Source organism: Megalobrama amblycephala, linkage group LG4 (assembly GCF_018812025.1).
Source record: "Megalobrama amblycephala isolate DHTTF-2021 linkage group LG4, ASM1881202v1, whole genome shotgun sequence".
Classification (NCBI taxonomy): Eukaryota; Metazoa; Chordata; class Actinopteri; order Cypriniformes; family Xenocyprididae; genus Megalobrama; species Megalobrama amblycephala.
Window position 1 is genome coordinate 11,559,710 of NC_063047.1, and position 25,997 is coordinate 11,585,706.

The 25,997-nt window shown below is 36.1% G+C and overlaps 1 protein-coding gene across 3 annotated transcripts in view; it reads right to left on the minus strand.

Moving 5' to 3' along the window:
* The window catches only part of abca2 (ATP-binding cassette, sub-family A (ABC1), member 2), an 80,851-nt gene that overhangs the window by 37,323 nt on the left and 17,531 nt on the right, over window positions 1–25,997 (minus strand). The window contains exons 2-9 of one of the 3 annotated variants that reach the window (XM_048187518.1): window positions 14,993–15,086; window positions 14,808–14,810; window positions 9,294–9,405; window positions 6,433–6,596; window positions 3,407–3,528; window positions 2,873–2,983; window positions 1,110–1,283; window positions 748–969 (exon numbers count right to left, since the gene is read on the minus strand). In XM_048187518.1, coding sequence (XP_048043475.1) covers window positions 748–969; window positions 1,110–1,283; window positions 2,873–2,983; window positions 3,407–3,528; window positions 6,433–6,596; window positions 9,294–9,405; window positions 14,808–14,810; window positions 14,993–15,086 — 1,002 coding nt within the window. Of the gene's footprint in view, window positions 1–747; window positions 970–1,109; window positions 1,287–2,872; window positions 2,984–3,406; window positions 3,529–6,432; window positions 6,597–9,293; window positions 9,406–14,807; window positions 14,811–14,992; window positions 15,087–25,997 lie in introns of all 3 variants that reach the window. The other 2 variants (XM_048187516.1, XM_048187517.1) reach the window with 2 other exon arrangements.

Consider the following 25,997-nt stretch of genomic DNA (forward strand, 5'->3'; position numbering starts at 1 on the left):
CTTAGTTGTCAGTTATAATCATCAAAATGAAAAGAAATAAACATTTGAAATATATCAGTCTGTGTGTAATGAATGAATATAATATACAAGTTTCACTTTTTGAATGGAATTAGTGAAATAAATCAACTTTTTGATTATATTCTAATTATATGACCAGCACCTGTATATGTACAGTATCAGAGTGTTTCTTTAATTTTAGGCACTTTTAGCTCTGTAGACTCTTTTTATACTCTCAATAGTTTATTTAAATTGTTCACTATAAAATATCTAACAGTGGATAGATTCTGTATGAGTGAAGGTTTTTATTATCATTTTCTCTGAAACTTCCCACCACAGTGTCATTTCCATAATATCTCAAGTTCTATATTGCGTTTAATAGCACTCTGTGATGAAAATCACATACTTAACAGTATTTTAAGAATTTATATTAGGCACTATATACTAACATTTAAATTTATCATTTGATAAAATCACTTATTATATACATACATGTTTTTTGTACTTATTTAAAAAAAAAAACCTGCATACATCTATAATTACACTGTTGACTCTTCCCTTACCCCTTAATCCACCCTTAAAATGAACCAAACCTGTTCCTAACCTTACCCGTGTCCCACCTCAGTAGCAGCAGTTTTATAATACAACAGGATCACAAGTAAATTGTACTTATTTTTTGATGCAAGTACAGTACATTGTAGTTTAAGCCATCTAATATAAAGTGTGACCAAATGTTGTTCTTGCAGGTACCTGATCAAAGACTCTCTGTGTATCAATCTGAGCCCTCAATTCTTCACTCATCTTCCCAAAGAGCTCCGCCCTCTGCCCCGCCCCTCCACCACAAACAGTCGTTTGATAGGCCTGTAAAACTGCCTGTTGTTTCTCAGGGACCAATAGGATTTTGCTTATTTCACTGTTCCCTCCTTCCCCACAAGTGAGTGTATCAAGCACTGCACCAGTCAAGAGAATTCCCTGAAAAAATATAAGAAATCAAGCAGTTTTGTGAGGTCTTGTCCTTAAACTGAAGAGTATAATTTCTGGGGAAAGGAGCTGCAAGAAAATGTATTTGACATTTAAAAACCTCCAGGTTTAAAATTAAGTGGTAGACTGACCTCCATCTCACGCAGTGCTTGAGGATCAAATTTTTGTCCTCCTCCACTGCCAGCGATCCCCAGCGCTTGGGACAGGACTTTATGCAGAGCTTGACGGTGAGCTGCTTTAGTGGGGTCTCTCAATGCCTTCTGAATCAGGCCCCCCTCCAGACTACGCCAGCCTCCAAGTAATTGCTTCTGGGTATGAAAGAGTACTTAGAGAGACTGAAACATCGTGATTGTTTTATAACTGCAAGGTTATAAGCAATTGCATGCCCTAATTGGAAAGCCCTTCACAGCAAATGACTAACTATAATATCTGCAGTATATGTAGCAGGGGCGCTGTTTTGAGTAGGCAATGTTTACTCAAAAACAAATTGGCAAGTAAATCAAAGGTATAGAAAAATAAAAAAATATTTTTTATTTAAAATGCTTAAACCTGACGAGACATTGGTGTCTTTATTGCGCAAAGATAATTTCAGTTTGCTCAGCAGCATGACAAGTAAACAGAACACATAAATTTATGAAAATATGAATACGCCCACAAGAAAAAATCCCAACAAAGGGAAGGGACTTTGCCTCCTCATTTCAGTAGTATGCCACACTCCACTGATGCATAGTGAGATTCCAACTAACCGTCTACTAAATCCAAAACAAAGTGTCAGTTTCAATATTATTAAGCAATATTAAACTAATTTTTAAGGCTATCAAAATTTATGCAGTAACAAGTATGATTACGAGTATGAAACACATTTTTTTCCATCAATTAAGCATAATAACCATTTTAATATGCTAGATTAACCACACAACCTTTCTCAAAAATCCCCTACCTAAAGACAAGCCAACAAATCTAACGTCAGCAAACACAGCAAATGATTTAGAGGCAGAGAGCATTGCTTATATAAAAAAAAGGCGCTGCCTGCTCCCCTGTCTCTTTTTTGCTGTTTACAATATCTAGGGTTGGGACAGAGACAGGTGATTTCTCAGGACACTGTGATATCTGTCAAGTAGTAGGAACATTATGTGTGTGGTATTCAAAAATTTGCTTACAACAGCTCAACAAGTATGAAATATGAATGAGAAAGGCACTGCAGCAGCACTGGGACAGCATTAAGGCAGTATAGTGTGGCACAATTTTTATATTATTTGATTATTGCATACTTCCATTACTGTAAGTTTAGTATTCGCACTTTCTGTGCATTTTAATGGAGTTATAAAAGGAATATAAAATCAGTGTTTGTTATTTTTAAACTGCATTTACTTTCATATTTATTTAATTAGAAACTGCTTTTATCCAAATTGTGCTTTGAGGCATATAATGGGTAGAAAAATGTCATTTTTTGGAAAAGGCACTATTGCATAAATATACCTTTATACATTGGTGTTGTATTTATGCATATGTAATCCACTACAAGTGTCATCCAAAAACAAAATTGTAAAAACGAATAATTACATACACTACCATTCAAAAGTTTGGGGTCAGTAAGGTTTTGTAATGTTTTTTGAGTCACCAAGTCTGCATTTATTTGATCAAAAATATAGTAAAAAACATACTGTTATTATTACAATTTAAAATATGTTTTATGTTGTTATATTTTAAAATGTATTATTTTCCTATGATGGCAAAGCTTATTTTTTTGTAACAATGTAAAAGTCTTTACTGTCCCTATTTATCAATTTAATGCAACCTTGCTAAATAAAAGTAATAATTTCTTTAAAAAAAAAAAGGCTTAGTGACATGCACAAGGAAATATGTGTGTGTGTGTGTTTCCGTCATCCTGTACCTCCAGCTGTACAAGCTTCTCTCCAGGACTGTGGAGTTCATGCTGTCCTTCATCCCTTTCTCCCGCCTTTGATCCCACTTTAGGATACGTCCCAAAGATGAGATTATACACCTGAACAGGGTACACACGCACACACACAGTACAGATTTAGAAACTCCTATCTCATACATATACTTTAAATAGCCAGAGAAGAGAAGAAACTAAGCTGCCTGAGGAAAATTAAAATTTCATTCGGAAACTCACAAGAGCATATCTCAACATTTTTACATTGACTACAGCACGTTAACCCATTAAAGCGTGTTAAGCTGGAGCTCTTCTGCCCTAAAGAATTAGATTCTATCGCACAGTCTCTCTCTCTGTTGTCATGGGGCAGAATCGTTAATGGTGTTGCAAACCCGAGCTGACTCCAAAGAGGATGAAAGAGGAAGAAAGCTCAGAGGAGCATGATGCTGAGTCATGATTTGGACTTCAAAAGCACTGCTTTCTGACCTACGTAGGTTGGAGGAGAAAGTAAGATGAGGTGAGAAGACAGACCTCTTTCAGATTGATGGGGGAAGAGAGCAGCAAGCTGGCGGTGTCATTTTGCAGGGAAAGGTTCCTGATCAGGAACTGCTGGAACATCGACTGGTTCCTGAGGACACTTCCCACAGTGAAACCTGAAGCCGAGACATGCACACACATTTTTCATCAAAGGAGTTTACATTTGCTGCAGTTATATGTACACTACCGTTCAAGAGTTTAGGGGACAGTAAGATATTTTTTGTTGAAAGAAAATACTTTTATTCAGCAAGGATGCAGTAAAGTGACAGTAAAGACTTTTACATTGTTACAAAAAATGCTGTTGCAAACATTGCTGTTCATTGTATATAATCTGAAAATAATGTATCAGCGTTTCAACAAAAATATTAATCAGCCTAATTGTTTTCAAAGTTAATAATGATAAATGTTTCTTAAAGGGATTGTTCACCCAAAAATGAAAATTTGATGTTTATCTGCTTACCCCCAGCGCATCCAAGATGTAGGTGACTTTGTTTCTTCAGTTGAACACAAATGCTGATTTTTAACTCCAACCGTTGCCGTCTGTCAGTCTTATAATAAGAGTGGACGGGAACTCGAACGATAAGAGTCTAAAACACTTCCATAGACAAGTCCAAATTAAACCCTGCGGCTCGTGACGACACATTGATGTCCTAAGACACGAAACGATCGGTTTGTGTGAGAAACCGAACAGTATTTATATCATTTTTTACCTCTAATACACCACTATGTCCAACTACATTCAGCACTCGATTCGTAAGGTCTGATTGCGCTCTGACAGCGGCAGTGATGTCTAGCACTCATTGAAGTATAAGCGCGAGACATCACTGCCGTCATCAGAGCGCAATCAGACCTCACTAAGCGAATGCTGAACGTAGTTGGACATGGTGGTGTTTTAGAGGTAAAAAATGATATAAATACTGTTCGGTTTCTCACACAAATCGATCGTTCCGTGTCTTAGGACATCAATGTGTCGTCACGAGCAGCAGGGTTTAATTTGGATTTGTCTATGGAAGTGTTTTAGACTCTTATCGTTCGAGTTCCCGTCCACTCTTATTATAAGACTGACAGACGGCAGCGGTTGGAGTTAAAAATCATCATTTGTGTTCTACTGAAGAAACAAAGTCACCTACATCTTGGATGCGCTGGGGGTAAGCAGATAAACATCAAATTTTCATTTTTGGGTGAACAATCCCTTTAAGCACCAAATCAGAATATTAAAATGATTTCCGAAGATTTCTAAAGATTTCTGAATGACACTGAACTGAAGACTGGAGTAATGGCTGCAGAAAATTAAGCTTGGCCATCACGGGAATAAGTTACATTTTAAAAACACATTAAAACTAAAAACAGTTATTTTAAATTGTAATAATTTTTCACAATATTACAGTATTTACTGGTGTTTTGATTTAAAAAAAATAAATAAATAAATAAAAAATGCTGCCTTGGTGAGCATAGACTTCTTTCAATAACACGAAAAATATTATTTCATCCCCAAACTTTTGAATGGTAGTGTAGTAGGTGATTGATTCTTAGTTCAATATACTTTATGTTTTTTAAGTACAGTACAAAGAGGTCAAGGTGACATTTAGGTCTTACAGTCAAACCAAAAATTATTTAGACATTTTTGATATTTTTATATATTTTTACTAGTGGGTGCAGGAAACTATAGTTCATTTATGTAAGTGAGGATAGAAAAATAAAGTAAACTGTGACATATTATATCCAAAAATTCTTCATACAGTGGACTACCAGTAAAATTGATAAAAATTTGGAACCTAAAATTATTCAGACACTTTGACCTGACCATGTTTTGCTTAAAGGTGCTAAAGAGGATCTTTTCGTCGACTGAGAAACCAAAGACTGTTAGTGAGTTTTTGAAATGAGCGCATGCTTAAGAACAACCCCTCTCCTTCACAGCTCATTTCGAGGGAACGCCTCCCAAAACTCGTACACAAGTATTGGAACACGAGTGTTTACCACCGGCATTCGCTGTGTCGTGTTAGTGGATTCATTATGTCGGACTAGTAACTCAGGTAACTCATAATCTGCAGTTGTTACTCCCGTCTCCTGACAAAAACATTGCATGCGGCGCCTGTGGAGTGTGGAAAGTTACTGGAGCGCGCAGCCGTGCACGTCTCTAACAAGGAACGTCATGGCAGTGATTGACAAGCCAGAGGGCCGATGATCGCGTAAACGATGGGCTGATGTTTTTAAGGCCCTACCTCATGCACAGATGATGTATATTAATATTATTACTTTCAGTGCACCTAATAAATAGTCTTTTATCAGTTAGTAAAGACAGTTTCAAGTAATATTGCAAAAATGTATAAAACAAAACATCCTCTTTAGCACCTTTAAGTGTTATCTGACATAATTAAGATTCATTTTATTTCTGACACAGTTTAACTCTGAGATCTTGTCATATTTTATTTCCATTTTTTTAAAACTAAAGTGAATAAACTGTATTAATGAATGAAATGTTCAAGGTTTCTGAATAAATTTTGGTTTGACTGTATATTGGTCATATATTTTTAAGCTATGCATGTACACAGGTCATTTTTAATTTTGGAACACAGCTTCTTTTGCAGTCTCCAGCATTCACATGCATATGAATGAATGATATCATCATTATCATTGTTACACTGGTGTGTAAGAAATCAGCTCAGAACGCTAGATACACGTCTCTAAAATGTACTGCTGTATGGTTGTCTTCAGTGTGATCTATGATTCCTTTCAATGCATGCTCTATAAAATCATCATATATATGCATGATTACAGCATAAAAATATTCAAAAGATTGTTTTTGAATGTTCAAAGTATACATATAGTGTCGATTTATTCTTATATGATTCTTATAACAATGGGATTTAAGCACTAAATCCAGCAGAAACTGCAGAGTTATTTATATAGCATATACTACAGTGACTTGCTTCTAATTTGCAAAAATAATTTAATTTGCATAAATACATGTGTGGTTAGTAAAGGTTGGTGTAAGTTTGTGTGTATGTGTATTTTCTGACCATGGCTGGTGTTGTAGTGGCTCTCTAGAGGGCCTTGTGCTGAGCTCAGACTTTCAAGGTGCTGCTGCAGTGACTCCAGCTCCTCTCCCAGACTGGGCCTGTCTGATGTAAACAAGTGATTCTGCTCCACAACTTCACTGATCCTTTCCAACAACTGAGTCACACTAAGAAATATAAAAAGAAAAGAGGGTGAAACTTCAATGATAAGAGGAACAAGAACAGCAAAATAAAAAGAACATAGGGGCAAATCATTAAACAGGAGATAGCTCAACTAAAAAAACTAGTGTAGACTAGTGTGGTCACAACTGGTCTAAACTGATTACATATTATTAGAGAATTGAGATTAAAGATAGGAAAGAAAGAAATATTTTAAAGTATTGGAGTTGCTGGCACAATATTGTATCATCAGGTCCTTGCAGGTCTTTGTTATTTTAGTATGATTGGTAACACTTTACATATATGGTTCCTTTTTTAACATTAGTTAGATGAACGATATTAGTTAACATGAACTAATTCTAATTCTACTACTAATACATTATTAAATTAAAAAAATGTATCTGTTTAAATTATTTAATCTTAGCATTCCTGTAAAATTTGCCTAAAAAAGGCTTACCCAAAGTAAACTACATCTTGTTCATGAACCATTTGGAGTATATGCATGGTTTTGGTCTCTTTTGAAAGGTATGTATACTTAATACATTGTACTTATATACAAACGATAATGAGGTGCACACAGCTGAACAGAATAAATCTAATCAGTTACATTGACGACAAACTCAGGCAGGGAAACAGTGCAAACACAAAATAAAGTCCAAACTGAGTGCAACTATGACAACAATGAACAGTTGTATTTTTTATTAGCTAACATTAACAAAGATTAATAAATACTGTTCAAATGTATTGTTCATTGTTAGTGAACGTTAGATCAAGCAATAACTATCATTTACTTATGGAACCTTATTGTAAAGTGTTACCTTATTATTTATATACCAGTATAGTATTTTTAATATTTAGATTTTTTTTTTATATTTTAAGTTTTATTAATTTTGTGGTGTTTTGTCATTTTATTAGCTTCTTAATATTTCTATTATGCTTTAATTTATTTTTATGTCATTTTAGTTTCAGTATTTTACAATTTTAACTTTTTTATTTTTTATTTTTTCAGTTAGTTGCCAAAGCATAAACTTAGGTTTTTCCATCTAATATATCAAGATTATTTAAGCTTTACTTCAATTAAAGCTGCAGTCTGTAACTTTTTTTGGTTAAAAATTATCCAAAATCAATTTTTGAGCAAGTACATAACCAGCCAGTGTTCAAAACTATCTTATTATCTCAGCTCAATTCACAATGGTAAGCTTGTAATAATGTTTAATAATAAGAGCGACATTGTGGATTTCCGCAGGAAATTTGAGCATGCAGCAGTTCCTCTGTGCGTCATTACGTCACGCCCGTAAACAGAAAGGAAGGAGTCCCGTCCAGGCTAGTCAGTTTTATCATGTGAGGACGCTGCTTGTAGCGGATCATTTATAGCCTTTTCTCAGAGAAGCTGAAATAATTAAACTTGTCATTTTGATGGTGGATTGTAATCCAGAAAGATCCATATGACAATCATCAAGACCTTCGTTCATCTTCGGAACACAAATTAAGATATTTTTCATCAAATTCGATGGCTCAGTGAGGCCTGTATTGCCAGCAAGACAATTAACACTTTTAATGCCCAGAAAGCTACTAAAGATGCATTTAAAACAGTTCATGTGACTACAGTGGTTCAACCTTAATGTTATGAAGAGATGAGAATACTTTTTGTGTGCCAAAATAACAATTTTATTCAACAATATCTAGTTATGGGTGATTTCAAAACACCGCTTCATGAAGTTTCGAAGCGTTACAAATCTTTTGTTTCGAATCAGTGGTTCGGCGCGTGTATCGAACTGCCAAAGTCACGTGATTTCAGTAAACAAGGCTTCGTTACATCATAAGTGTTTCGAAATATCAATGGCTGACCACTGGGGGGCGTGACTTTGTTAGTTTGATACACGCTCCAAACCACTGATTCGAAACAAAAGATTCGTAACGCTTCAAAGCTTCATGAAACAGTGTTTTGAAATCACCCATAACTAGATATTGTTGAATAAATTCATTATTTTGTTTTTTTGGCACACAAAAAGTATTCTCACCGCTTCGTAACATTAAGATTATACCACTGCAGTCACATGAACTGTTTTAAATATATCTTTAGTAGCTTTCTGGGCATTGAAAGTGTTAATTATCTTGCTGGCAATGCAGGCCTCACTGAGCCATCGGATTTTATCAAAAATATCTTAATTTGTGTTCCGAAGATGAACGAAGGTCTTACAGGTGAGGAACGACATGAGAGTGAGTAATAAATGACAGAATTTTCATTTTTGGGTGAACAAACCCTTTAACAATAACAACACTGAGTCCTTTGATTCACTGATGCTGATTAATGCTAGTTTGGTGCTGGTCTGGCTGTTGGAGTAGTATAGTTATGCTGTTTACCAGCAAAACTTGAAAAAATACTTGCAGCAAAGCTGATTATCCAAGGCAGACTTGCTAGTTAAGCTAGCACACTCGCATTGAAAACACAAGAATTTAGATCAGTTATGTGGAAGTTGAGATCCACTACAAACCATCACAAGATCATGTCACATCTAAGCAGAAAGATAAGATCCATTACACAATCTAACAACTCATATCATCACTACTACAGGTGGTGATGGTGACTGCTATTCACACCATATAATGAGAGCAGAATCCATTAGAGCCCATCTTAGTCATCGAGAGAGAGAGATAAAAAAATAAAAAAAATAAAAACGGAAACAAAGCGTAGGTGGACTCACGTGGAGTTTTTATACTGCAGGAAGCCAAACTCATCCCGTTGACCATCCGGACACAAAGACTGCATGATGGGAATGATGCCCGCTGAGGTGAGAGGGGCCGCGCTGTAGAAGGCTGGACAGAACCGGGGAAAAACAGACCACCAGGGTGGAGGGACGAAGAGGATGGAGGTGACAGAAGAGTGAAATCCAGCATTGCAATGAAGTTTAAATGGTGTTGACGAAGGTGCAGTTGTGTTCAGATGTAGAATTGGAGAGGAACATAAAAACAGATCAGTGTATGGATGGAGATAAATATTTATGGCCGGGTATGTGAGTGAGTGAATGGGCGGGGATCGTAGGATGTGGGATAACAGAACAAACAATGACGATGACATTTTCCGAGGTCCACAGATCAAAGATTTGGGGAGAGATTAAAAGACAGGGAGAGAAAAAGAAGCTGCCGTCACATATCAGAGAGCAAACACAGGGTCAGAGAGGGTTTCAGATGTCAGATCGCTTCGATAAACTCCAAGTGGCCTTCAAATTATTTCATTCATCACACACGCAGAGGTTGCCTGGACAAGCTGTCACTGAAGCAGAGAGAAACCAGCCTTGCTGTGTTGCATAGCTCTTCTACACCCACAAGCTGCCAGTCACATCTTATAGAACACAGGAACGCACAGCAGTGTTTAGATGACTCACTTCCTCACGGCAACCTGCTCCAGTACACACTTGATATGGAGTCAAATCTCAGGGATGGGTAAATTATTATGTTTGTTTCTCAAAGGCCACAAACACTGCAGGAGTGACAACCATGGATCAGGACTCATTGCTGCCTTCAAGTCCTCCTGAGAAATTCCTAATTCAGAAATCATAATTCTGTCATGATGCGAGTGCCTGCATGCATTTTATTCCAACCAGAATCAATTTTATAGGAAGCTTTTTAGCACTAGAGCAACAAAACAAAGAGAAAAATATGCACATTTGGTGTGTAATTTATGCATTTATCATGCTGCCACAGAGAATGATGGGAAACGTAATTTGGTCATCCAATCATAGCACCTAAATGAGTAGTACTTTCAAGCAAGCTACACTACCTTTCAAAAGTTTGGGGCTCATAAGTTTTTCTCATGTTTCTGAAAGAAGTCTCTTAGGTTCACCAAGGCTGCATTAATTTAATCAAAAATATACTTTCTAATTTAAAATAACTGTTTCTTATTATTTTAATATATTTTTGATAAAATCTGATGGCTCAGTGAGGCCTGTATTGCCAGCGAGACAATTAACACTTTCAATGCCCAGAAAGCTACTAAAGATGTGTTTAAAACAGTTCATGTGACTACATTGGTTCAACCTTAATGTTACGAAGCGACGAGAATACTTTTTGTGCACCAAAAAAACCCAAAACAAATAACAACTTTAATCAACAATATCTAGTGATGTGTGATTTCAAAACACTGCTTCATGAAGCTTTGAAGCTTTACGAATCTTTTGTTTCGAATCAGTTGTTCGAAGCATGTATCAAACTCCAAAAGTCACGCCCCCCAGTGGTGAACCATTGAAATTTCAAAACACTTATGATGTAACGAAGCCTCGTTTACTAAAATCACGTGACTTTGGCAGTTTAATACATGCTCCAAAACACTGATTCGTAACAAAAGATTTGTAAAGTTTTGAAGTTTCATGAAGCAGTGTTTTGAAATCGCCCATCACTAGATATTGTTGAATAAAGTCGTTTTTTGTTTTTTTTTTCCTGCACAAAAAGTATTCTCGTCATTTCATATTTTTAAGGTTGAACCACTGTAATCACATGAACTGTTTTAAATAAATCTTTAGTAGCTTTCTGGGCATTGAAAGTGTTGATTGTGAGCCATCGGATTTTATCAAAAATATCTTAATTTGTGTTCCGAAGATGAACGAAGGTCTTACGGGTGTGGAATGACATGAGGGTGAGTAATTAATAACATAATTTTAATTTTTGGGTGAACTAACCCTTTAAAAGGCAACAACAGGCCAGATTCAAACCTGCGTCTCCCTCATGAGCACCATGTATTTGGAGTATGTGCACTAAACACTAAACAATGGTCTTGGCAACCGTAAATTTGGATAACGTAACAAAGACAATTCACTTGCTGAAATGTAGGCTACTACTACCTTTCGGATGGCAATTCTCTGATAAAAACAATCCCTTACTACAACTTTGCATTGATCTGCTAATGACTAAATTAGGCCTATATAACTGCTGAGATTATTTAATGAAGCCTTAATTAATGAATGGCTCTGAGAGATGTGATCCTCCATTAGAGCATCAGTCAATTCAGATTCAGCTTTCGCCTCCATTCACTTTGGCAGCCTTGCCTGAAATGCAAACATGAGGCAGCTGGCGCTGATGAAGAGATCTAGAAGGTTACTTAATGGTAAGTGCTGACTCTTTTTTCCCCCCTAAGTGTTTTGTCACTGCAGCGTGTGGCCTGTGGATTTGGTATCCTCGTCCAACGTCGCCTGCTCTGCCGCAACACACCATGTCGCTTTCGCCCAGAAGCAGCAGCGTTAGCTAAACACTGCTCGCCATTCAGCACCTGTCGACTCTGCAAAAAATGTCCCTCGATTGACGTTAACACTGAGGCGTGTTATATTTCTGCTGTTCCAGTGACAGGTTGTCTGCTCACAAGAGGTAGCTATGTTTATTGCCTCGGTTTCCTAACTCTTATATCTGACATCTGCTCCCGCTCCGCAAACACAGCCGAGGATTATAAGAGCAAAGATCAGTCAGGGGAAATAACCTGATGGCTCAGTAAGTAGATGAATTCAGTCAGTGTGTGTGTGTGAGAGTGTCTGACAATTTGAATCATAACTCATTGGTTGAGGAAAAGCACAGATGTGTCATTATCAGGACAAGATGTTTGAATAACGTGTCGTTGTAAAACAGATCCTTCGTTCACAGTGGATTGTGGATTATGGATTATGTTAGTGTTCAGAGACATATGGGGGCCAACACCTAAACCTCTTACACCAGGCGTGACGCAACAAAATGGCAAGCGATGAAAAGCTATGCTAATCCTAGTTCCTGTTCCTACTACTTTCAATTTCTGCAGCATTGTGATGGGGAGCCTCGTTCACACTGGATACTCGTTGGATGAAAATCACCCTTCAAAAGTTTGAAAATGCCCTAGTCTTTGAAAACGTCTTTGGACAATATCAGCATAAATTCTTACCATTATGTGAATACTTTGCATTGAAAATGGACAACACAAACTTTGGAAACATATGCTACTGTTCAAAAGTTTGGGGTCTGTAAGCAGGGTTGCCAGGTCAGTGCAACAAAATTAGCCCAATGACCAATCAAAAATAGCCCAAAAATTGGAGCGCCAAAATTGTATGTTCTGGAGGGTGGGATGACATTTAACCCACAAGGAGAAAAAAAAAAAAAAAAAAAAAAAAAAAAAAATTAACTGAAGCAAAAAACAAACATAATGTCTGCACACTGACATTACTGCTCCATAAATGTATTTATTGGATTTATTACAACGGGAACAAGACCTGATGGTCAAAACATAGCAAAAATTATTTATAGAGCAGTTTTATCAATGTGCGGACATTATGTTTGTTTTTTGCTTCAGTTTGTCTCCTTTGTCATTTGAGCCCTGTTTGGGTTTGAGGAATGCGCACACCTTTTTTTGTATTTTTAAATTTCTATATAAAAAAATATAAATAGTAATATCATGAAATATTATTTCAATTTAAATAACTGTTTTATATTTTATTATATTTTAAAGGTAACTGATTTCTGTGATTGCAAAGCTGAATTTTCAGCATCATCACATCATAACATATTATTATCAATACAATTATCATTTGAAGGCTGCATACATCATCAATATTTAATAATACACAAAATAAATTAAAAAAGGGCATGTCTGACACTGGCAAGTTTATATCGCCATTATTATGTAATTCAAAAGAAAAACATTACAACTGGTCTTAATGATAATAAGTTACTTACTTTAATGCATTTATGCCAAAACAAATTAAGAATTTATGCCAATATTGTCCAAATCCCCACTTTGAAATGTTGGCCATTTCAAAACTTTTGGTGAACACTTTATATTTAACATCACACATGGATGAGCCTTGAAGAGATTGATTGTGGCTGTAGAGAAACGTATGACAAATCTCTCAAGGTAAATCATAAAAAGGATGACGCTTGGGGAAGCATAATGGAAGTCATAGAAAAAACGTTACAACATGCTGTGCGATGCGAGTGGTAGAAAGCACAAACAGACTGAATTCACCCTTAACTGTTTTGATTGACTTGGATTTGATATTTCACACAGCTTTTTCACTTTCAGTGTGAACGCAAACATTTTCTGGAATCTTGATGCATCACGCCTGGTTGTGTCACAGTGAGCGTTATTCATTTTCTTACGTCGTGTGCATGTGTGTGTTTGACATATGGGCAAGCTCCAGAGTGCACATACTGCTGGAATTATTTGGGCCCTTTTACCATTAGATTGATGCATGACAAATACACAATAACAGCACAATAAACACGTTAGAGAGCACGGAAAAGCACACACTCATAATTAGAGGACACACAGTGGAATGATCCCACAAACCCAAAAGAGTTAAGAATTTAGCCACATAAAAAAACAAACATTTTGACTTACACACTGGTCCAGCATGCAGTGAACATGCACGTTGAGAAAGAAAGAATGAAAGACAGAGTTGTAGAGAGAGAGAGAGAGAGAGAGAGAGAGAGAGAGAGAGAGAGAGAAAGTATTGAGGACAGATGACAGAAAGAAGCAAAATAAAAAAAAATAAAACATGGTGTGATTTCAGCATTGGAAATAACAGACATTGTGATGACATACAAATGAGGGTGTTCTGTGAAAACAAAATACATGGCTAAAGCTCTGTCTAACAGCCAAACAATCTTTGCAATCAATGACAGATTGGCAAAGTTGTATGATGCAACCACATATAAAAATGGATAAACATTATCATATACCACAAACAACATTTAAAGGGATAGTTCACCCAAAAATGAAAAATCATGTACTCACCCTCATGTCATTCCAAACCTGTACAAATTTCTTTTCTTCAGTGGAACACAAAAGGCAGAATTTTTACTCATTTTCCACACAATGGAAGTTCAACAATCATTGCTGAATTGTCGGCAATTTGAATGTACATGAATGCGATTTAAAAGCAAAGGCAGAGAGCACATTTTTCACACAAAAATCTATTCTATGACTTTAGAAGATTGGGAATGTAGTGCAGAAGTTGTATGGACTACTTTTATAATTTTTTTTTTTTGAAGCTTGACAACTCCAGTCCTTTCACTTTCATTGTATAGAAAATAACAGCTAGAACATTCTGCAAAGTATTTCCTTTTGTGTTCCACAGAAGAAAGAAACATACAGGTTTGGAGCATCATGAGAGTGGGTAAATAATGACAGATTTTTTATTTTTTTAAGTGAACTGTCCCTTTAATTACTGATAAGGGCTAAAGGACCCAGTCTAACTAATTCAGACACACTTACGGAGCATTATAACAGTGGATGTGTGAACCTTATAAGAACCCCAGGTAACAACAGAAGTGATCTGACCACTGGAGGGGGCAAGAATGAGCTGGTTTGGGGTAAGAGCCACCTTACATTTCCTTCCTTCCTCCTACTCCTACTCCTGTTCTCCTCTCTCTGTGTTGTCATGAAACTTACCTTCTTTCACTGGAATGGCCGGCTTCTTCTGCCGTAAGCCCAGGAGTATGAAGAAAAGCACCAGAGGGATGAAAATCTCAAACGCAAGAACCCACTGCAGAGATAAACATACAGAGAAACAGGTTATGAAAGCCACATGGGCTACAATGGCTGGTGGTTATGTACATTTACATATATGGCATGCTGGTTGCAACCTCTTTGGTTGAACATCTGAAGTGTTACACAGTTCAACTGGGCTGATCAATGAAGATGGCCTGCTCAATTCGGAGGTCGGTGTGAGAGAGTTTCAGGCCAGTTGATGAAATAGTAACTTGCCCTTTCCGGACAGTTTGGTATTTACACTGAACTTTACATTAATTGAGCTTGAACATCCATTTATTGTGCCTTGGTTTTCTGTGTTGCATTCTACATTGTTGTTGCAATTAGATGAAGTGTTGTTAAAAATTGCAAAAATTACTTCTTGAAAGCACCAGTAAGAATGTTTTGAAAACTACAAACTAATAATAATTTGCACCATATTCCATCGTTCAATTCATTTATAGTTACATTTTATCTGAATAATTTCCAGCCTATTACAAATTTTCTTCTTGTAAAGAAAAAATATAAAATGCAAAAAAAAGTAAAACAAAATTTAATTAAAAATACTAAATTAATACTTTTATTTAGCAAAAATGCATTAAATTGATCAAAAGTTACAGTAAAGACAATGTTACAAGATTATTATATTTCAAATAAATGCTGTTCTTTTGAACTTTATTATTTGACATAATAATAATAATAATAATAATAATAATAATAATAATAATAGATACTTTATTAATCACTTATTCATAATTTTTTTTTTAAAGGTGCGGTAAGTAGATTTTGAACAACGCTGTTGGACATTGTTGATATTTGAAATCAACCCAAACAAACACACCCCTCTCTTCATTGCTCCACCTCCAAAACTCACACTCCAATCCTAACCACCCTGCTCCAAGTCGGTCTGGGCCCTGGGCCCGATCGCTGCTGGCATGCGAGGCGAGTGCACTAACAATAACGCTAAACACCACATACTCTAGCAGTCGTCAGTTTGAAATTCTACTGAGTCCACCTTTAAGAAGAGCTACTCGGACATACTGCTGCCGCTCAGTACGGCGCAAGGGTATCACGTCACCATTTTTCCTACAAGACAGGAAAAAAAATCAATGGCTAATATATAAAAAAAATACATATATATATATATATATATATATATATATATATATATATATATATATATATATATATATTTATTAAGCAGAACAACGGTCAACACTGAAGAAAAGTTTCTTGAGCACAAAATTCTAATATCAGCATATTAGAATGCTTTCAGAAAGATTGTGTCACTGAAGACTGGAGTAAACTCTTTATGTTATTGTTTTTTGGGGGGTTTTTTTATGAATAAATCTCATTGTTAAACCTTGCCAACTTATTGAGTCCAATGTCAGGAATTGATTCGGTAAATACAAACTGGCCAATTGAAGAGTTTGCTTAACATGCAATATTTGCTAGAGGCTTGACTAACACACCTGCAAGTGCTTCCAAAACAGCCCGTTCCAACGATTATTAAAAGATGTGGAGGAGAAATGAAAGATATTGCACACACACACACACACACACACACACACTCCACAGCAGGTGGTTGGAAGGAAATGTCAAATGCTTTCAAGCACATTGTTTAAAGTGTGCGTGTGCAAAATACAGCAGAAAAGCTGCATCTCTTAACATTTCCCCCTGCATCATTTCCTCCCTCTCTCTCTCTTTTTCACTCTGTCTCTCTGCAGGAGGCTCATTTTTGGACAAATCTGAACTGAAGTTACTGAGAAATAAGCTGTTGGTTAAAGTGTAGACTGTGATTAGAAACTCACAGCCTTATATAGCCAAGGATGCTATTTATAGCTGAACTGAGATCAGCTTCTTATTCTTCCTCCCTCTACAAATGAGTGATGCTGCCGTCTGTGCTTGACTAAGAGAAGCTGATCTCAGATCAGTGTCTAAGGGCATCCTGTCCCAGACCACAATGTGTCTTTCACTGCAGAACATCGTCAACACAACACCACTGAGTCCACATCCCGTCTTAGTTGACAAGTGAAAAAAGAAGGTGAAGAGGTTTTTCTCTCGCTGTTAGACTTTCTCCCCATGCATCTCTGCCATTTCTGAAGGTCACAACAAACAAGAAGCTCCTTTTACATGCATCTCTCACAATACACAAAGCCGCATCTGACATGACACACAAAGCTTGGCTTACGAGACCCTTGGAGCTGAGCACGGGGGGTGCGCACCAGCCAAAGAGAGCTTGTTTCTTTTTGTTAGAAAGTCCTGTGGCTCATAGATGAGGCAAAGACAAACATTTGAGCTGAATCTCAACTCACAATGAGTTTTAAACTGTATTTTGGAGGCTGTTTGTCTACTATTTATTGAGATATTGTGTCTGTCTATTAGCACTTCTCATATGCATTACAAAAATCGGCCTGCAATCTTATTTAACACATGCACACTTTTACCTAGCTATCTAAATGAGGACATACAATAAAGGTCTATTGTTATTTGTGTAATTTTATCTAATCTTATTTTGTTATGTTATTGCAGTTAGATCCAATCATCTAATTGAATGGCAGAGTGCTGATATGTAGTATTTAGTATGATATTTAGAACATGTATGTATGTGTGTGTGTGAGTATTTGTGTGTGTGTTTGTGAATACACACAGTATGCATAACTATGCCCACCCACACGCAACCAATCAGTGCAATAACACTTCCAGCCAAAAATACACACCCAGACACCATTACGCACTAGAATAGTCAAGTCAGTGTCTTTCAGCTGTCCACTCTTTATACTTTATCTGCTAAAACACACTTTCCATTCACCCAAAGATTGAATTACATCTTTGTGCCGCTGTCCACCGAGCACAGCATCCATCACCAACCGACAGGCAAATAATACAAGCTAAAACACTTATCCTCCAATAACAATGCGTGCTGAGAGATATGAGGTTTTCTGTCAAGTAAATTTGAGATAATGGAATTGCTTTTACTGTGCAAGAACTGGAGAACGTCTCATATAAACCTCAATATACACCTCTGAAAAATCTATCTTCTCTTTTCTCTGCCTGTCTCTCCCCAGACAGCTCATATGAACGGAGCTTGCATAATCAGATAAAACTCACATGCACAAAACATCATTTAGCATTCATAATTACATTCTAACCAACAAATGCAAACAGGCCCCACAGTCGCCTGGGATCGAGCCACTGAGCGCTGTTTGTGTTTGTGTGAGCGGTGTTTTTGAAACGGTATGTTTTGTAATTATTATCTTGTGCGTGATCAGAAAATCTGTGCGTTTCAGTGATTTTATCACCGGTAAGGGGGTATTTATTGCTTAAAATGTCCAATAAAATGAGTAACATTTATTATTAATAATTATTGAAATAATTAGTGATTAGTAGTATAGTACAATCAAACACTGTAGCAACATTTATATCTATTTTATGGCTCATCCAATTAGAATTTAGAATCAGAACCAACCTCGTTTTTATATTTGAACCTACTTGTAAGTGCAAGCCTTGGGCATCAACCTACTGTATTTAAAGGTGCTTTGCAAGACAAATGTGACTCTTAAAAGCCCAATACAAATAAATCTGAACTAAAATGAGTAAGATTAATTAATGGCAAGTGTGTTGAATGTGCTTCATCTTACTCGTTCCTCGACTCCAGCCAGGGTTTGAGGAATGGATTTGTGGTCATTCACACTGGATTGATTACCCATCTCCCCCTCTGTTAATACGCAACAGCTCCAGGCTATAGACATATTTCTCCTGAGACTCACTGGGACATTGCCGTATTTCCATCCCAAGCAGGTTATACAGTAACAATTCCACCCAGGCAGCAACAAAAGACGATGGATCTCAATACCACATGCAATGCTTTGTTTTTCATTTGAATAACTCGACTAAATGACGCACGGATGTAATATTTCAGGCTCTGAGCAAAGATCATTAAAGTTTATCTGACAATGGAACCCATTTTCAGTCAGTCTCTGACAAAGAAAGCTAAAATACTAGTGGGTATGCTCAACCTCAATACAACAGCACATTTAGAAGTGATTAATAAAGTACATTCTGCGCTAAAAGCTTAAAAGTTTAAACAGTTTTTGCAAGTGTATTGTGTATTTTTAATCAACTACAATGAGCTTTGAAACTATTTCTGAAATTAGACACACTCACCAGAGTTATCAAACCTTTTCACCAATGACTTTTCTATTTGTTTGTGATTACTGGATAAGGATTAAAAACATTTTATGTGTGGGATCGAGTGGATTTCCATTTGTACATCAGCTACAAATCCTTGGAATTAATAGTTTTAAAAGATTAGGCTTAATATACAAATGTCTCCAATACATCTCTCCTAAAACGTCCTGAGGTTTGAAGGCTTTTACCCTCAAAGGGTAAACTGATGTTATCACCCTATCTAGTGCTCACATTTTACTATATAAAAGCATTCATGAACAACAATAACAAGCCAATGGAAAATATCTTAGAGCAGACCGTAACTGAAATAATAAAATAAAAATAATATTCACTCGAGCATATCAGTACCTTATCAGTTGTTGGAAGCTGATATTAGAGATTTTTTTATTATTTAATAATGGTACTGATATTGAATATATACAGCTATTGGATATTTAATTGCCTATTTGTACATTCAGATTAACATCATCTATTGCATGTTTAAAGTTGATCTTTTAAAACACTTATTTAATAACACTGTTATATGTAATCATTAGCAAATTCATATTTGTTTTTCACACTGTACATTACAATGTTGTGATGCCTACATATACTTATAGCATTTAAAATGGTTTTAGTTTATATTAATTATTTTAAATTTATTTAAAAAAAAAAAAAAAAGTATAGTATTTTATAAAACGGTTAGTTCCTGTCCTTGATTCTGATTGGTCAATAGCTGTGATTTATTCACGATAAAACACGGCAATGACTGCTTCACCCAACGGTTCTGTGTATCACTACACAACACCCTTAGTAACCACTCTTAGCAATGTAAACTTTATGTTCTTAATTGATATTGTTCAATATAAAGCTTACTGTACCATGTAGAAGAGTATTTTGAGAAAAAGATTGAGTGAACGAGTTTATTACCTGCATTCAGATTTAGCATTTTCCTTCAGGTCAGTCCTATGTTCATATTAAAAAATGTGTTTAAATGTCCGATGTATCATCTTGTCCTTTTAACATTTAAAGGGTTTTCCCATGACTGACATCGCTAGTCAAAGCATTTGTCAGTTGCGTCTTGTTCTATGTTCACAACATTCAGTCTTTTCAATGTAAAAGTCTTCGCTACTGACTGACACACTCATAAAGTCTTTGCTGCCATCTAATGGCGTAATAATGTAACTTCTGTTACCGTTCACGGTCAGGGACAGTTTTTTCTGGTGGAAGGAAGGCTTTTACAAAAGTTTACTTCATGAAAGTTGCATTGATACATATGTCTGGCTTTAATATTTGTATTGATCCAATGATCACAACCATTCACAATGATCCAACCATCTAATCAATTCCAAAATCAAGTCCCGTCCTACATTTTTCTTGTTGAAGAAGCACTTTTACACATATATGTCACAATAAGGAAGAAAAGACCATCATAACTTTGGTTTCATGCTGACTTTAACATTGTAATATTGATGCATTTCTAATATTTGTTATCTATGATCGTGGGAACTCTGATAGACGATGAGAAAAAGGGAGTCAGGCACTGAGTGGTTTCTCTCAAGGTTGATCCTCCTGACCCTGTGATCCTGCTCACCTCTCACACAGCAGTGCTTAAGGTATCACTCTCAAAAGACTCTGTTTTTCATCTACTATGACGTTAGGCTTTATTCAGAGATCCTGTTTCAGTTACTCACAAAGGCAGGACTGTGCTTCCCCTGTCCTTATTGAGCTAGAAGAGTGTTTGCTCAGGCGTTTCTGGGGAAAATTTGTGACAGCTATAATTCTGACAGACCTGCTTTGAATTGATTAATCTAGCAAAGCTATAAATCCTACAGATACATGTGCTCCCAAAAATGGAAATAAAAAATAAAATATATGTTGAAAACTAAACTGTATATGAATACTGTATATGTGAAAATGCATTGGCCCTGTCTAGAGGCCAGTTACACAGATGGCAGCATTACAGAAAACGGCTTGCCTAATTTAAAGGTTAATTAACCTCTGTGTTCTTCCAGTTGCCAATTCATCTTGGTGTAATGACTGAGAGAGTCATTACAGATGAACCCATTAACTATAAAAAGATTCTGAAAGCAGGAGTCAGAAAATAGGTGGAATGAGACAAGACATTTACATGCATGTGTTTAAAATTGTATGTAATCTTCTCTCTGTGGGATCATTGTGCATTTGAATTAAATAGAGTGGGAGTCAAACCGAGTGAAAAAAAGAGATAGAGATTAAGAGAGAGAGAGGAGGAAGAGTTAAGTACAGGTCAGTGGTGGGTGGTGTCTTATATGTGTGTTGACTAGCTTTACAACAGCTTCCCGTTTTTCCAAACGACCACAAAGCAAGATAGAACATGTAATGCAAATAACTGATAACGAATATGCAAGACGTATTTCCTGCACAACTTTTGTAGGGATCTGCAAGCATAGTTTGTATAAACCCAGTAATATTTAATATGATATCTCTACAAGTATACCAAGGACGAGACATAACTAATAAAATCACACCAAATTCCACCATTAAGAAGCAATGTTTCCTAACCAAAACAAAATTAAACCGCAAATACACTTGACATTCTGGTAAAACTGGTAAAAGTAATCATTAGCAAATCACAAAATGAATATCCACTTTTAATACTGAACATTAAAATGTTGTAATGCCTAAATTCTTTTGTAGCATTTAAATATTCAACAAATATATTTCATATCGTAATTATAGGTATGGCCCAGAATTGTAATATTGGTGCATCTCTAATATTAAAAGGCGGCATGAAACGTGACATATATCCGAGTTGAGTGTAACAGCTTCTCTAAAAATTGTTTGATTTCATGGTAGTTTAAGGTTATCCATGATTGTGAGAACTGGGAAAAAGGGAGTGATGTACTGACAAAGCTAATAAAATCAAATTCCACCCACAAGAAACAACATGTCCTAACCAAAACAAAACTGAAACAAAATGTACTTTGTAAGCTTGACACTCAGATAGGTGTCCACTGTAAATGCATTACTGTACATGAGCATTTCTTTTTATTTCATGAATTGACTTCGGTGTAATCGCATCTCCTGTATTTAGACTTGTACACTCATATACACACATACTAGTAGTATACTAGTATACTTCAACACATTGTGAAGGAAAATGGACAGAGAAAGACCGCATGAAACACTGAAAAAGAGAATAAAAAATGAGGCAGCCATTCATGAAAGTCCAGTGGGCATTCAGTCTTTTGTACTCAAACAGGTGTAAGGCTGAGAAAGGGCAAGGGGAAAAACAGAACTCGACTGTGCCACTTCCTTTCAGGGAGAAAGCGATAAGGGGTAAAGGACAGCATGTCAGTCCTGTCATGAATTATGCACAGCCGGGAGAAGATGAATAGGCATGTAATGCTTACCGGAGCTCAAGGCCCGGAGCCTGCCGATGACACAGCTGCTGTAATCTACTGCAGACCTGATCAAACTGACTGAGAACCAACCTCATAACCTATAAACACTCATCTACTGGAACGACTCGACACCTTCTCGACTTATCGCTGTTCAATCAAATTTAACTAAGAAAAAGGATGGGATAAAAAGCAAACAAGATGGAGAAAAACAGGTAAAGGATAGTAAGGACTTCCACATCCTTTGTGGAAGGGGCTAGACTTTAACACACTCTCAAGTGGCTTAGTTTCTAAGGTCTATAACTATTTACCAGCTATTTATTCCTGGGAAAGGGGAGTAACAATCAAGGCTGACTGGGATGTGGTATCATGGGCCAGATGTTCCACTGCATCTAAAGGCTTGGCACATCAGATGATCCACTACAAATCTATTAATAGGGCATTTTATCCCAAGTTTATTGTACAAAATGAAGATCTGATTCTTATTGTCATCTATGTAATAATTCTACAGTAGGTTCTTATTTGCATATGTTTTGGGAATGCCCTATGGCGGTAACTTTATGGACCTTTGTATGTACTGTCCTCTCTGATATTTTACATCTGGAAATACCTCAGGACCACTTGCTCTTCGATGACTCTACACTTCAGCTAAATATTCATCAAAAGAAGATATGAAAAAGAATATCTTAAAGCTTCCATCTGGCTATCTTACTTCAGAGACATTGCCTTGCTAGATGACACCACTGCTAAAGTCAATGGGGTCAAGGACAGAACTATTCAAAGCTGGTCAATAACTGCAGAGATGTTGTTAGAAAAACTAAAACTTTGACTTCCTAATTTATGTGTATTTGTTTTATGTAATTATTGTGTTTTGGTCTGGTAAATTTTCATGGCGCCTGTTTTATAGTTCATTGAAGCGTTGATAAATGTTTCTGACACAGCTGAAACTTATGATAAAATGTTGATTTAAAAAAGGATAGGAGGAAAAAAAACATAAAAACATACTGCTTAATAAGAGTCAGTGAAGTATTGAAGTTTAAAAACTATTCAAAAATACATTACAAATGAAATTTGTGAAGAAGATAACTTACTGATACACCTCTGAATGAGCATATTTCTGTATTAAAAATTTTATTATTTGTGGGCCTAAGAATCAAAAACATCTAGGTGGTGTAAATGTCCAGAGACTGTAAATTTAAAAAAAGCTGAAATTCATGTGGAAAAACAAAGAGAAAAATTGAACTTAAGTATAGTTTCTTATAATCTTTTAATAGTTTTTTTGTAACTTTTACCTAGAAATAAAAGTGTGGCATACAAGATGTATGGCATGTTGCATGACTTCAACATGCGAGAAGCACTTGGCAATAAAACCATAAAACACAAACAGGAAATGAGATCACAATTTAAGCCCTTGATTTTCATTATTCAAAAATTCATGTAAATTTTTTACATTTAAAAAGATGAAGCATGAAACAGGCATAGTGAGAAAGAATGAGGGAATAAGAGTTGAAGCTACTACTTCATATGGCGCAATCCAGTTGTTTATGCTTTGATTGGGAACAGGTTTGTCAGCACTTATATTTCTAACATAACTACATTTCTCATTAGTGTTGAAGTAACTCAGCTGTTCAATATAATGTATGATAGCATTCCAGTAACAAGCCATTTTTTCCAAGAAGTAGTGGTTTAATGAGACAAAAAATACTACATTGCGGGTCATTACATCACATTGTATAAAACAAAAATGAGCTTAGGCAATAAATAAACACTCTGAATCCAAACTCATTTTAGAAAACTGGTTCATTGGGACTGTTCATTTCAATAAACCATTTTAAAAAGCCAATTCACTGATTCATTTGAGTAGCTCATAGAGCCTGCACTGTATTCTTTATAACATTACCCTCTTAAAGGGACAGTTCGCCCAAAAATGACAATTCTATACTCCCTCATGTCATTCCAAACCTGTTTGAAAATATGTGATGAGAAATGCCACAGTGTTTTTTCAGTATTACAATTTATACAATTGAAGTCAAAATTTAAACATCAAAGTACATTTTGTTCCACAGAAGAAAGCAATTCATTCAGGTTAGGAAAGACCCGAGGACGGAGTAAATGAAGACAGGATTTTCATTTTTGGGTGAAGTATCCTTTTGTTAGCTACTTTATGAGGAATGCGTAGTGTTACTAAACTACTTTTTCAATAGAATTGCATGACTTTGAATTATAAGTAGCTTCTAACTTAGCAAGCTATAATTTCAAAGTAGCTTCCCGAGCACTGTAAGCACTGTACACAAAGACATATGGGAGAAACTCAAAGGAATCTCTGCCCATCTCTCTCTCTACTCACACATTTCCTCATCCTTATTCTGTCAACATTTTTCTATACAACCAATTCTCAGTTCTTTTCTTTCTCCTTCTCCAATTCAAGGCCTCATTTCTGTGTAAAACAAAAGTCTGCCCTAGTGTCTCCCACATGGCATTCTTGAGATTGCAGAGTGTTTGGTCTCTCGAGTCGATGTCCTTAATCACATTCCTCCCCTTTCTCCATCCTTCAACGCCACTGAGGAAGGGAGATAATCCCTCTATCAGGCAGAACTTAAGATCTTCTTGTGTAGAATAGGAGTCTCTTGGAGGACAGAAGAGTTTTAAAAACTACTTTTCCTCTGGTAAATGGAGCAGTTAGCAAATTTATTCTAACGGCTCTATGCTCCACAGAGCGTAGGCTGCACTGTAATAATGAGCACAATCGTACAATCTGTCCTCACATGATTCATTCACAATGAGAACAGGATTTTGGACGTGAGAGCAATTCACCATAATCTTATTCCCATATTGAAGCAAGTAAAGGTCAAAGGCAAAGGTCAAAGAAAATTTCTTTACAATGCTTTTTTTGAAACTAACACTAAAAAGCTGCCCATTTAGTTTAATTGATCTATGCACTATAAAAAAAATTTTTTTCAAAACTTTAAATAAAATAAAATAAGAGATTACTGGAGCATGTCTGCCTTTAATGTTACTTGCCATTTTTTAATCATTTGTTGTGAAATTTACTAAAATTGCTAGATGACCTAGCATCTATTTACAAATATTAACAATGTGCAAGATATCTCTGTAGGCCACTGACCACTGAAGACAGATCTAAACTATCATTCTTTGCCCATGGGAAGTCAACCACATTGTTCCGGTTTCTGTCTGTAACCTGTTCCGGTTTGTGTCTGTAATGTGCTGTTGATACATTAGTCCCTTAAGGCTGTTTGCCACTCTGTAAAGTGAAGACAGCAGCTGTCATATGCACAAATTAGACCTCATGCTACAGAAAGGTAAGCCTAATAAGAAAAGTATCTCACTTTAAGCTGCATCATTTATTTGAATGG